The sequence below is a fragment of the Oryctolagus cuniculus genome, chromosome 13, assembly GCF_964237555.1.
Source record: "Oryctolagus cuniculus chromosome 13, mOryCun1.1, whole genome shotgun sequence".
NCBI lineage: Eukaryota > Metazoa > Chordata > Mammalia > Lagomorpha > Leporidae > Oryctolagus > Oryctolagus cuniculus.
Genome location: NC_091444.1, coordinates 44,754,795 through 44,768,590, shown reverse-complemented (window position 1 = coordinate 44,768,590; position 13,796 = coordinate 44,754,795). Strand labels below are relative to the sequence as shown.

The 13,796-nt window shown below is 39.7% G+C and overlaps 1 protein-coding gene across 5 annotated transcripts in view; it reads left to right on the top strand.

Annotated features, from left to right (window-relative positions):
* The first annotated feature begins 207 nt into the window (after nucleotides 1–207).
* NSUN6 (NOP2/Sun RNA methyltransferase 6) overlaps nucleotides 208–13,796 on the top strand; it is a 70,903-nt gene continuing 57,314 nt past the window's right edge. Inside the window, exons 1-3 of one of the 5 annotated variants that reach the window (XM_070055470.1) lie at nucleotides 208–565; nucleotides 2,543–2,698; nucleotides 8,387–8,466. Coding sequence is in view for 2 of the 5 variants with exons in the window: in XM_017347746.3 (XP_017203235.3) it covers nucleotides 1,007–1,081; nucleotides 2,543–2,698; nucleotides 8,387–8,466 (311 nt within the window). In the remaining 3 variants the exon portion in view is untranslated. The other 4 variants (XM_017347746.3, XM_070055469.1, XM_070055471.1 and 1 more) reach the window with 4 other exon arrangements.

The following is a 13,796-nucleotide window of genomic DNA, read 5'->3' as shown; positions in this document are numbered from 1 at the left end:
TACCTTCTTTCATTGAATATTTTCCATTTGATTATGAGATGTCATTTGTGACCAAAAAAGATTATGCCAAGGGGTCTCCCGAGCTCTAAAGCATGTCAACTGTGATACAAGAATCAGCTTGCCTTCTAAAGTCATCGTGACATTCCCCATGGATTTTAAGTTTTTACCCGAGTATTTATGGATATTAACACAGCAGTAAAGCTTTCAAAAACATGAATTGATTTGTTTATTCAAAATTGAAGTCAGATCTGTATGCCTTAGAGGAGCAATTTCATGAAATCAAACGTCACTGATGCCTCCAAATAAATTCTGGTTATCCAGGGAGCGGCTAATTGGGCCCTCTCCTCACTCAGGCCAGCAACGTCTTCCATTCAACCCACGCAAATCATTTCTCCAAGAATCCACCGGCCTGCGGGACCTGGATTTGTTAGCGCAGCAGGCCGGAAGTCCCTCCCTACCAAAGGACCCCTGACCCGGCTCGGGGGAGGGCGCGGCCGGCCGAGCTGGGCTCCTTCGGTGGAGCGACCGAGCCGCTCTTTGTGGCTGCGGATTGGAGGAGTGGGAGGTGAGGGGGTGGGCCGAATGCCGGAAGTGACGCAAGGCGGAAGCGGCTCTCCGCACAGAAATCGTGGGCGCGGGTTTGTAAGTTAGGATGTAAGGTTGAAACAATCAGGAGAGGATCTCTCTGGTTTGGGGATATTGTCCGGTTCGTTAGGGATTCTGTCTCTAGGCCTGTGTGGTTTTTGTTGTTGTTGCTGTTGTTCTTGGTGGGGCAGCGCCTTCCAGTGATTTCAGTGAGAATTTCCAGCGGACCAGACGGGTGGAGTGGAGGCGAGGAAGCCGCTTCGAATCCCACGTTCCCCCGCCTCACCGAATGTAACTTGGAGGGAGCGGAGCGATTTCCTGGCGTGCTGGTGGGCTTGGCGTTTTGGCTGCTCACTGTCAAGACTCTCTAGTTTGGAAAGAACGAGCGTTTTTTTCTTGCAGGAAGACTAACAAGAGGAAAATGTCTATTTTCCCTAAAATATCTTTGAGACCTGAGGTTGAACATTATCTTAAAGAGGGCTTTTTGAATAAGGAGGTAGGTCAGATAAAGCTATTTGCAAAAACTCAACTTTACGCATTCTAGAGAAATATGAAAGTGACTTGCAGGCCTTTTCGTATTCTTCAGAATTTTTTTTTTCAGTTGTTTGTTCAGATCGAGACCGCTGTTATCGAAGTCTGTGGCACATAGCTCAGGAGCAGTTTAAACAAAGCACAGGTTTAGAACCTCAGACTCAGTTCCAGTGCTTGGAGTGAATTGATAATGGTTTCGGATACAAGGTGGTTTTGGGGTGTTAAAGTGAGGGAAAGCAACCGGCGTCACTAAAGTGTAAATCCTCAAAAATAGTTGTCTGCTGCAGGCCGTGCCTAGCGTCAAAGTCCTCAGTGCACACTGATTGTCTTGGATTGCAAGACTTGTGCTCTAGTCCATTTACCAGGTTGCCTCCACGCAACTTCCCCGCCCCCCCCCAACCGCTTTTTATTCAGAGCTACTTAAATTTTTAATATTGAAGCCATGGCATTTAGATTTGGCTTCTACATTTATTTACAAATACTATATTAAGGGACTAAACTGTATAGAAAGAGAAAACCTCTTCTCTATTTTAAGGCATAAAGTAAGAGAAGTATGGTATTGACAGTTTTTTTTCCTCCACCAATTTTAAAAATGAACATTGTTTTACTAAAATAAGTTCCAAATACCTTTTGACACCACCTGTCTCCAACCAACCAACAGTATGATTTTAAGGAAAGAAAAACCATGTTTTGTAAAAAGTGTTGAAGGGAACTACTTTTTGATAAAATGAAACCTTGAGAAAGAAAATATGACCGCTGTAAGACTAGTGGCTTGGTAGGCTGGTCAGTAGTTTATGAACTCTGTGAGGAGGGGTATAGTAAAAAATGTCAAAATGAGGAGGAGGGGAATGTGTGCCATGAAAAGCTTTGGTTAATTAGGAGGGAACCTGGCTGTTTTGAGTCTATACGTTCATTTGTGACATACCTACTCTTTTTTGGACTGTTAACTATTTGTTACATTTAATAATACCATGGTAAGCTGATGTTCTGGAGGATGTTTGGATAATAGAATATCAGTGTTAATTATTCTACTAATACTGGTGTTTTAAAAGGCTACCAGCCAGTTTGGCTGGGGATATAATTTTAGCAAGTAAGTGGTGCTGTAACAGTTTATGCTTTGTATATGAATAAAGTGAAATCCTCCGTGGATGTGAATAAATGTTGCCGATACCAACAGTTTAGGTTGAGGCAGTGTTTTTCTAAGCCCTTTATGTTAAGCTTTGTTAGGTATTTATTACCACAATTAAACCCAACAACCCTGTGAAGTATTACCATTCTCTTAGTGGTGTGAACACATAAACAATATAGCAAAATGAAAGAGAAGGAGCAAATTGCTTAAAGACACTGTATTACGTAGAAGAAACACGTAAGTGTATTCTGAATATTCTTAGTTTTAGAAATGAAAACATTAACTTGTTTTTTTCAGGTTGTATCTACTTCAGGTAAACAAGAAGCAGAAGGGAAGTTTGAAACCCTTTTAAATCGCCTGTCGCACCCTCCATCATTCACAACAGTTAGAGTGAATACACATCTAGCCTCCATACAGTGTGTGAAAAATCTGTTACATGATGAACTTCAGAAGGTTTGTGCAAGTTTTTTGTTTCACTTTATACAAAACTACATCTCTACAATCTCATATCACTTCCTATTGAAATCCTGTGAATGATAGAATATTCCAGTGTTACAAATGAGGAATTTTGAGAATCATGAATGTTAGATATCTTGAGGTTACATAGTAAGTGTTAATGCTGGAACTTAAACCTCCCACTTTTGATTCTGAATTTATTGTTTGTTTATTTTTAAGATAGGTTGCTAATTCCCTGAGGTGTTAGTTGTTTCATTAAAATACAGTTGATGGGGAGGACATTTGGTACAGCTGCTAAAATTGCTGCATGGGATGCCTGCATCCCATATCAGAGTGCCTGGTTCAGGTCCTGGGGCCTCTGCTCTCAATCTGGTTTCCTGCTAGTGTACACTCTGGTAAGCATTGGTGATGGCTTCCAGGAATCGAGTTCTTGGGAGGCTCAGATTCCAGATTCCTGGCTTTGGCCTGGCCTAGCCCTGATTGTTGAGCCAGCAAAAGGATCGTTTCTCTTTCTCTCTTGCTCTCCCTTTCAAGTAAAAATGAAAATAAAATTAGAAATATACAATACATGTAAAGAGATTAATTCTAACCCTAAAAGTCTGTTACTTTGTAATAAGCAGCATACAATAAATAGAGAATACTGTATATCTGAGATAGGCCCAGAGGTAGGGAGGTATCTGCTGAGGACATATAGGATTTTATATACATATATATGTATAATTTTAAAAAAATATTTATTTATTTGAAAGACAGAGTTAGAGGTGGAAAGAGAGAGCTGTCTTTGATCCACTGCTTCACTCCACAAATGGTTGAAATTGCTGGGGCTGGGCCTAACGGAAGCCAGAAGCCTAGGGGCTTCTTCTGGGTCTCCCACCTGGGTGCAGGGGCCCAATCACTTGAGCCATTTCCATTGCTTTCCCAGGCACATTAGCAGAGAGCTGGATTGGAATGGAGCAACTGGGACATGAACTGGCGCCCGTGTGGGATGCTGACATTGCAGGTAGCAGGTTAACCCATGAATGCCATGATGCTTACCCTAGGATTATATTTTTAATTAAGCTTGAGTTAAGAAATAGATGTGAAAGCACCTTGCTTTTAATAAAACCAGGAAATTAGAACAAGATAAATATAACATTTTTAAAACAAAGCATTTGTTTTCAAACAATGACATGGTTCTGGGATAGTATGTTTCTTTTGTAAGTGAAAACAGTATTATAAAATAATATTTTATAAGTTGCAAGTAGAAAAATAATATTTGAGTTATCATGCTTATATTATCTTCTTGGTTTTAAAAACCTGTGCATTTTGTGTTTTAGACACTCAATGAAATTTTCTTCTACAGTACTCAAGATGGAGGAAAATTGATGCCTGAGGGAGAACCTCATAAATTGTATATTATAGTTATTAAATCTCTTAAGATAAGTAACTGGTGCATGTCAGCAGACCTATTTTTATCTGATTTGTACATAAATTAAAAACAAGAGGCAAGCCTGATTAAGGGGGTTTCTATTTGTTTGCCAGAGGCTGTTACCAGTTTACTATAGATAGAACATTTAGCAGTTTCTGGAAGTTATCACTGGTATGGATTTACTTACCCCTTTTTCTTTACTCTCATTTTTTTTTTTAAGATTCATTTATTTATTTTAAAGAATTACACAGAGAGAGAGAGAGAGAGAAATCTTCCATCTGCTGGTTCACTCCCCAGTTGGCTGCAACTGCGCTGCGCTGCAGCTGCGCTGATCCAAAGCCAGGAGCTGGGAGCTTCTTCCGGGTCTCCCACACCTGTGCAGGGGCCCAAGGACTTGAGCCATCCTCCGCTGCTTTCCCAGTCCACAGCAGAGTTGGGTTGGAAGTGGAGCAGCCAGGTCTCAAACCAGCCTCCATATGGGATGTTGGCACTGCAGCCCAGGGCGTTAACCCGCTGCACCATAGCACTGGCCCCAACTCTTATTTTGTTTCTGGAGCATTTGTCATATGATCCTTAAGAAAAGTGCTTAACAAATTTCAGGTTGTGAGTAGATGACCATGCAATAAGAAGAACAAGCTATGATACCTGAGTGCATAAGGCCAAAATTTAGTATAATAAATAAGATGTGGAGAAAAATTAATCTGATTTTACTTTTTGATAGTAGTAATCTTAGAGTTATGACATTAGGCCTAAAGATGAGCTGTTCCTCAAAGCAAGAACAACGATGACTTTAGTACAGCCGTGTAAAGGTCATGGAAAGGAAATGTCAGAGACTATCACAAGATCAGTAATAAAGGCAGAAGCAGATTTTTTGCATTTCTACAAGCTATTCCTTGAACCTGGGTATTCCAGTATCCCAGTAGGGTAATGAGTTTAGAAAATCTCATGAAGTAGGTTGGGCAGGCAGAATCAGTCTAGGTATTGGTCCCTTTCCTTAAAGTTTAAGATTTGACAAGGGAGTTTGGTTTATAGGCATCAGATGGGAAATTAAAGGGACTTGGAGGCTTTAGATTATAGAATTTTTTTAAAAGATTTATTTTATTTATTTGGAAGAGCTAGAGAGAGAGAAAGAGATTGAGATTGAGATTGATCTTACATTTGCTGGTTTACTCCCCAAAGTCAGGACTGGGCTAGGCCAAAGCCTGGAGCCAGGAACTTCTTCTGGGTCTCTAAGGTAAGTGCAGGGACCAAAGCACTTGGGCCATCCTCAGCTGCTTTCCCAGGTGTATTAGCAGGGAGCTGTACTGGAATTGGAGCAGCTGGGAATTGAACTGGCACCCATTTGGGATGCTGGCATCGCAGCTTAGTGGCTTTACCCTCTATGCCATAGTGCCGGCCCCCACACTGTACATTTTCTTCGATTTTGCACATTCCAGACTTCATGTGTGTCCTAAAAAGATGTCCCTAGTGATATAAGACTAAGTGCTTTGTTCTCAAATATTTGTGCACCACGTATTGGAATTTAACAATTGAAAATTTCATTTGATTGGCAAGAATGTTGACAGACTAGAACTTGCATACATTATGATTGAGAATGTAAATAACAATCTCTTTGGAAAAGTTTGTTAATCTTGAAAAAATTTAAACAAAAAAATTTAATGTATCTACTTGAAAAAAATGAAACCATATGTGCATACAAATTCTTGACGAAGAATGTTTATAGCAGCATTATTCATAATAGCCAAAATGGAATAGTCTTCAAATGTTGATAAATTCATGCTAGATATGTGGTATATTCATGCAGTAGAGTATTATTCAGCAGTGAAAGTAATGAACTACTGATTCATGCCTCAACAGAAATTAACCTCAAAAACAAATTAAGTCAATTTTGTGGTACAGTGGGTAAAGGCACTGCCTAGGATATTGGCAGTCCATTTCTGAAAGCAGGTTTGAACCCCAGCTGGTCTGCTTCTGGTCCAGATTCTTGGCAGTGCTGTTTGGGAAAGTGGTGAAAGATGGTCCATGTGCTTCGGCCCCTGCCACCCATGGGGCAGATCTGGATGGAGTTCGTGGCTGTTGTGGCCTTTCTGGGGAGTGAAGCAGTGGATGGAAGGAAGATCTCTTGTCCTTCCTCTTCCTTCTCCAATAAATACCTCTGATTTTTTTTTTTCTTTTAAAAGATTTTGTTTTATTGGAAAGGCAGTGTTACAGAGAGAGGGAGAGGCAGAACTTTCATCTGCTGCTTTACTCCCCAAATGCCCACAGCGGCTGGAGCTGGTCCAGATGGAAGCCAGGAGCTTCCTATGGGTCTCCCACATGGGTTCAGGGGTCCAGGGACTTTAATGGAAATTATCTAAAACTGGACAGTTTCTTAATTTATTAAAAATCATTGAATTGAATGTTGAAAGATTGGTGAATTTTAAATTGTGCTCCAGTAGGCTGTTTTTAAAAGGGCTTGGGCAGAAATGAAGCAGATGATATGCTTAGCTTAAAATAAGTTATGGGGGCCAGTGCTGTGGTGTAGTGAGTAAAGCCGCCCCCTGCAGTGCTAGCATCCCATATGGGTGCTGGTTCAAGTTCTGGCTGCTCCACTTCTGATCCGGTTCTCTGCTATGGCCTGGGGAAGCAGTAGAAGATGGCCCAAGTCCTTGGGCCCCTGCACCCTACCTGGGAGACCTGGAAGAGGCTCCTGATTTCAGAATGGCCTAGTTCTGGCCCTTGAGACCATTTAGGGGTGTGAACCAGTGGAAGGAAGACTTTTTTCTCTGTCACTCCCTCTCTTTGTAACTACCTCTCAAACAAAATCTTTAAAAAAAAAAAATAGTAAGAACGTTTGTATGTGTGTGTGTGTGTGTGGTTTTATGAAGTTTTATTTCTGTATCACCTTAACATACTCAAATTAGAAAAGTAAAGAAGAAAACCTTGAACTGAGGATTAATTTCTGTGTACAGTATTTCTATAGTGTAAAGCAAGTAGAACTTATAAACAGAAATGACAAAATTCATTATCTTTGTTCTTTTTGGAGAATTCTAGTGTCCTTGATACTTAAGGCAATCACATCAAGGGAGGGAGGAAGAGGAAGAGAAGGCAGGAGGGTTTTCACTGAATGAGGAATTAATATTTCAGTTTGCTTATTAGCTACCTGGTGGATGTGGTTGTAGTCTGAATATCCTTGGAAAGAAATCCAGAGAGCTGTTCAGTTGGTAGAAATCTCCTGTTCTAAAACATGAAGTTTTTTTATACACTGAGAAATGAAGCAGTTGATTTTGGAAGTTTTTTCTAGATTGATGTATGGACACTACAGGGCAAATGAAATGTGTATTATTGTTCTTTCATGTCGTTTCTGAAACTTGAGTTGATAAACCCTAACCTACACGGCACAGACTTACTCATGTCCAGTTCTTAGTCTTGACTTCTGATATACAGCCCCTGTTACCTAGTCTACTGTGCAGCTTTATGATTTCTGTGTATAAACCACTTTGCAGAAAAAGTAACCCAGCCATGTTTGCTGATTTCCACCTTGCATATACTGCCACTCACCTGTCAGTTTCACATCCCCAGCATGGCAGTGCACACAGTGTGCTCTCCTGATCCTTTGTGAGCTGGCGCCAGCAGCTATGGCACTGGTGCTGCACCGTATCTAACCTGACTAGCCAGTTGTGATTGAAGATACTGAAAGTCCTGCACCTCTGCCAAAAAGCATTTATTTCCCTCGCCAAAACTGACATGGTTTCCAGTGTTGATAGTGTGTATTAAGTAATATTGAATAATCTCAATCTTTAATGTTTTGTTCAGAAGCTTTTCTTGAATGACTACTACATGTAACTCTGTATAGGGTATATGTTTGCAAAGTCACTTAAGGTAAACATTATATGTGTTTATAAAGCCAACAGTAAGCAAAATTGAGTCTCACAAGGGAGATTGTGTACATCAAATTACAATTAAATTATAGAGAAAACATTGTTTTAGGGTCTTTATGATTTTTTTATACTATTCCATGAAATAAAGTGAAAGTGCCCCAAAGTAAGCCTCATGTTCTGGTAGATAATGATACTGAAAAGCTCCATAAATGGAAATTTATGAAATATATTGATTGCTTTCTAATTATGTTTTTAAACCATCTAATACTGTGTTCCCATTAATGTGATATTAATGCAAAGAGAATAGATTCAGTATAGTTCATAGGTACAGTTCTCAGATTATAATGATATACTCTTTCTCCATCCTTCCCTCCTCTGTCTTCTCCCACCCTCTCTATTTATGTTTATTTCTAACAGCAATTTAATGGATTAAGTGTCCCTGTCTTTCAACACCCAGACCTCCAGGATGTCTTACTTATTCCAGTTGTTGGACCTAGGTTTGTAATTATTTCATTTTCAAAGTTCTAAATATGTTTTTTTTTAACTGTTTGGTGATCAGACTAAGTCCTTGATAGCAATTTTATATAGATAAATAGGAATTCATAAATGCTGTCTTCATACTCGGTTATAGAAAATATTATGAAAGAAGACTATCAATGGGCCTAAGGACCTCAAGAGTAATGCATCTTAGGTCCATTTATTTCAGTGACTATTGTTTCTTTTTCAGTTTCTGAGAAGCTTCATTTCATATCTAAGCTCTGGAATCTCATAAGAAATCCCAAATTATTTTGAGCTGAAAGAAACAAAATTTATTTTTATAAGCAGTTTATTTCCTATTTTTGTAGCTGCTGTTTGAAAATTTTGTTTGTAGTTCAAGAATTATGTTAAGGGCCGGCGCCGCGGCTCACTAGGCTAATCCTCCGCCTTGTGGCGCCGGCACACCGGGTTCTAGTCCCGGTCAGGGCACCGGATTCTGTCCCGGCTGCCCCTCTTCCAGGCCAGCCCTCTGCTGTGGCCAGGGAGTGCAGTGGAGGATGGCCCAGGTGCTTGGGCCCTGCACCCCATGGGAGACCAGGAAAAGCACCTGGCTCCTGGCTCCTGCCATCGGATCAGCGCGGTGCGCCGGCCGCAGCGCGCCGGCCGCGGCGGCCATTGGAGGGTGAACCAACGGCAAAGGAAGACCTTTCTCTCTCTCTCTCTCTCTCTCACTGTCCACTCTGCCTGTCAAAAAAAAAAAAAAAAAAAAAAAAAGAATTATGTTAAATTACTGTGGGCCAGGCATTATTCTACTCAGTTATGCATTTTGAAGGCATATGTTTGAAAATTGAAAAGTAGGCCTTTATTTTTATAATGTGAGTTTATTCCCAAGGAACATTTTTAAAATCCTTAAGTACGGTATAGTTTTTTAAATGAAGAGTTGCAATAAAAATGACACTTTGCTAAAGTTTTAACCTGGTAGTCAACAGTAGAGCAATGGTTTCATGAATTATGATTTACTGCACAATAAAATACTTTCTGACCTTTAAGATGGAAGAATTATGTGTACCAATAAGATAAGATATTCATGATCTGTTGTTAAATACCAAAAGCAATTGGTTATACTGAGTGATTACATTTCTTTTGCAATCAAGAAATACAACTGCACATTCATGTATTTTGCATTTATAAAAAAGTCTGAGAGCTAAATATAATCCAACTCTTAACAGTGGTTAACATTGAGGAGGTTGGGGGAAAATAGGTAAGTCAAAGGAGATTTTCACTTGTAATATTTGTTTTATTTGTTACTATTAGCATGTATAATTTTGTATTTTAAAAATTTATGTTGTAGGTCTCGGTCTATTTTTTTAAGATTTATTTTATTATTTGAAAGGCAGAGTTAGAGATCTGTCTTCCACTGGCTCACTCCCTAAATTGCCACAAGATCTGGGCAGAAACCAGGAGCCAGAAGCTGCTTCTGGGTCTCCCATGTGGGTACAGGGACTTGACTGCTTGGGCCATCTTCCACTGCTTTCCCAGGTACACTAGAAGGGAGCTGGGAAGTGGAGCAGCCAGGACTCAAGCCGGTGCCCATATGGGATGCTGGCATTGTAGGCGGCTTTACCTGCTATGCCACAGTGCTGGCCCCTGTTTTTTTTTTTTTTTTTTTTTTTTTTTTTTTGTTTAAAGCAACATTTACATAGTGAAATGAGGAGATACTAAGTTTGCTGAGTTTTTGCCAGATAGATACAACTGTGAAGGCAAGACCTACCCATCCAAGGTATGGAGTGTTTTCATCACCCCAGAAAATTCTCTCGTACTGTGCCATACTACAAGGCAGTCACTGATCTGATTTCTGTTTTCTGTTAGTTTTGAACCAGTCAGCTACTATAGTAGATCATAGTCCCAGGTCTTTTGAGGCAATACTCCTCACATGGATGCACATGCATTGCTGTTCAGAATTTGACCAACTGTTACTCTGTTAAATTCCTTATTTATAATTTTAATAGATAGTTTAATTAAGTTTTTCTTTATAAAAGTAAGGCAAACTTGTAAAATTGTACATAAATGTAAAAGTAATTTTTCATGACATCTTCCATATAACCTCACAATTCTGTTTCTCTGACCATTGATTGTGAATTCTTACGTGCAGTCTCTGTGCTTACACTCGCACACTTGAATGCTTGTGTACATTGATTTGTACACATTTGTAGAAAATAGAAAGGTTGATATATAGCGTACAATTACTTTTCATTTTAGAATATACATGTTATAGCCATCTTTCCATGGTATCCCTAATTTTCCTTGATTATACATAGCATTTGATTTTTTTCAATTGCTATGTAAGTAGAATGCTTTACCTTTGAGCTCAGTTTTAATTTTTCAACCCACTATTGAAAGGCATTTAGTTTTTCTCTGCTTTTCATTATTACAAAAAATGTCGCAGTGGATATTTGTGGACTTGGGTAAACATGTCTATAGTGTAAATTGGTATAACATGGAATTATTTGTTCAGAGGTCTTATGTTTGTTTTAGTCATGCATATTTCCAAAGTGACTTTTTTTTTCATTACTTTAGTACATACTTGGTCTGTTTTCTCTGTGCTTTGCTTTCCACATTTCTAAAATGGGGATTAAAAATACTAATTATTCATTAGGATTTTGTGAGGCTTAAGTCAGTGCTTAGAATAGTGCGTGGTGATTGTGGATAGTTACTAATTGTTAGCAATTCCCTTTACTTCTAATTTCAGTTTTTGCTTTCCTGTGTTTTTTTGAGTTCTGTTAGCTACTTTTTTTTTTTTTTAGAAAAATATCTATAAAATATTTATTTGAAAGGCAGAAAAACAGATATCTTCCATTTATTTGTTCACTCCCCAAATGGCTGAAATAGTTTGGGACCAGGCCAAAGCCTAGATCCAGGAATTCCATGCAGGATGACTGCCAGTGGCTTAAGCACTTGGGCCATCCTCTGCTCTCTTCCTAGGTACATTAGCAGGGATCTAGATCAGAAACAGAGTGGTTAAGACTCATACTGGTACTCTAGTGTGTGATGCTGGCACCACAAAGCTGGTCCTTCATTGTGTTTTATGTTTTTGTTAATTTTTTTATCTTCTTTTAAAGATTTATCCTTTTAGTTTCTTTAGAAATGCTGAGATGTATTTGAATTTTTCTCCTTTTTATGGCTATGCATTTTATAATCTTTTTAAAAAATTTTTAAAGGATTTTATTTATTTGAGTGGTAGAGTTACAGAGAGTGAGAGCAAGAGACAGAAAGGCCTTCCATCCACTGGTTCACTTCCCAAATGGCCACAATGGCCAGAGCTATGCCACTCCAAAGCCAGGAGCCAGGAACTTTTTCTGGGTCTCCCACATAGGTGCAGGGGCCCAAGGACTTGAGCCATCTTCTGCTTTCCCAGGCCATAACAGAGAGCTGAATTTGAAGAGGAGCAGCTGGGACTAGAACCAGTGCCCGTATGGGATGCTGGTGCTGCAGGCAGAGGATTAACCTACTGCGCCACAGTGCTGGCCCTTGTAATCTGCCTTTTGCTTGCTCATCTCTTCCTTGGTATTACTGATACATGAGTTCCATGTTGATGTTGAGGGAATCCTCACTTTTCATTCATAAGATGGAAACAGTTACACTGTACTTCACAGTTAGGTTAAGAGTGGACCAGGGTATAGTAAATAACATCCTTGGAGACCAGTCACAGGCATTTCTTCAGGAATTATTTGACCGGGTCTTTTCTGGTGGTACCGCACCAGTCCCAGTGGGCAGAGCTGCTAGACTGGGCCTTTCTGTGAAATCTTCAAGCACCTGCCTTTACTGATGGGAGCTTTAACCCTGCTTAGTTAACTCAGAGCAGAACCTGCAGTTAGTTACTACTTGCCTTCTTCTGCCTGAGCTGCTTCTAGGCAGTTGATTCAGTTTTGTTAGAGAAAAGATACTGTGATGTTTCTGACAGTCCAGTTCCTCTCTCAGACTTACTGCTGTGAGCAGGACACTGATAAGACTTATTTGATTCTTTTTTCTGTTAAACCTCTAGTCTTGGTTCTAATTAATGAATGTCTGATTAGCCTCCTAGGAGTTCTTCTTGTCAGAGACATCCAAACCCTGCTGAGCTAGATTTGGTCTAAATTTCACTGTGCCAAGCAGCTTTTCTTCATTATTGGGATTGTAATTGTAGTTGTGTCTTAGTTTTATTGGAAATAGAGTTTCCCTCTTATACTTTGTTCTTTTTTTCTCCTTAGATTTAAATAAGCTTTAGAGAAAGGAGTAAATTTTCTTACTCTGTGTGCTTTAGTAGCTCAGTATCACACAATGTTTAAAGATTTTTTTTTATTTATTTGAAAGACAGTGACGGAGAAGAGAGAAGGGATGAGGGGTGGGGAAGGGATCGATTTTCCTTCCTACATGCCACAATGGCCAGGGCCAGGCCAGATGGAAGCTAGGAGCCAGGAACTCCATCTGGGTTTCCTGTGTGGGTGGTAGGAACCCAAGTACTTGAGCCTTCATTTGCTGTCTCCCAAGCGTATTTAACAGGAAGCTGGTCACAAGTGAAGGAACTGGGATTCAAGCCTGCATGCTGATATTTGATATGAGTACCCCATGTGGCAGCTTAATGTGCTGCGCCACAATGCCTGCCCCATACATAATTTTTAAAATATATAAAACATGGGGTAAGCTTTATTTATGGATCAGAAGTAGAACAGTCACGACATGAACCGGTGTTCTGCAGGTGTAGATTAACCTGTTGCACTACACCTCTGGCCTTTTGTTCTCCCTCCTGATTTGCATCTTTCACAGTTGCCTTGTCACTGTTTTCAGTTCTGTCTTAGTCACTTTGTTCTCATGATTCTGGAGACTGAAAGTCCCACATGGTGCCAGCACTGTTGTGTTCCGGTAAGGTCTACATCCAGAGTCTAGATGACTGAGCTCTTACACTGCAGAAAGTGAACAAGCTCTCTGTCCTCCTTTAATAAGACACTAAACTAATTCTGGAGGCTCCACTCTGCTACCTAATCACCTTCCAAAGGCACATTGGGTTTAGGGCTTCAATGTAAGAATTTTAGGGGGATATAAATATTTAGTCTTCAACAGTCACTTCAAGGTTGCAATCTGTTTATGTATATGAGGTAATAGGGGACTTGAAATAGAATATTGAATTATTTGGAGAGCACTGACTAAATAAACATGACAATCCTGAAAGAGAAATATTTGGTTGGCATGTAATAATATTACATGTCAGTATTTTATTTATTCTCTTCCTTTGTTGGAGAGCTGTTAGTATGTACAGTTTAAGAAATTCCAAGTTAGGGTTAGGCATTGCAGTATAGCCTGTTAAGCCACTGCC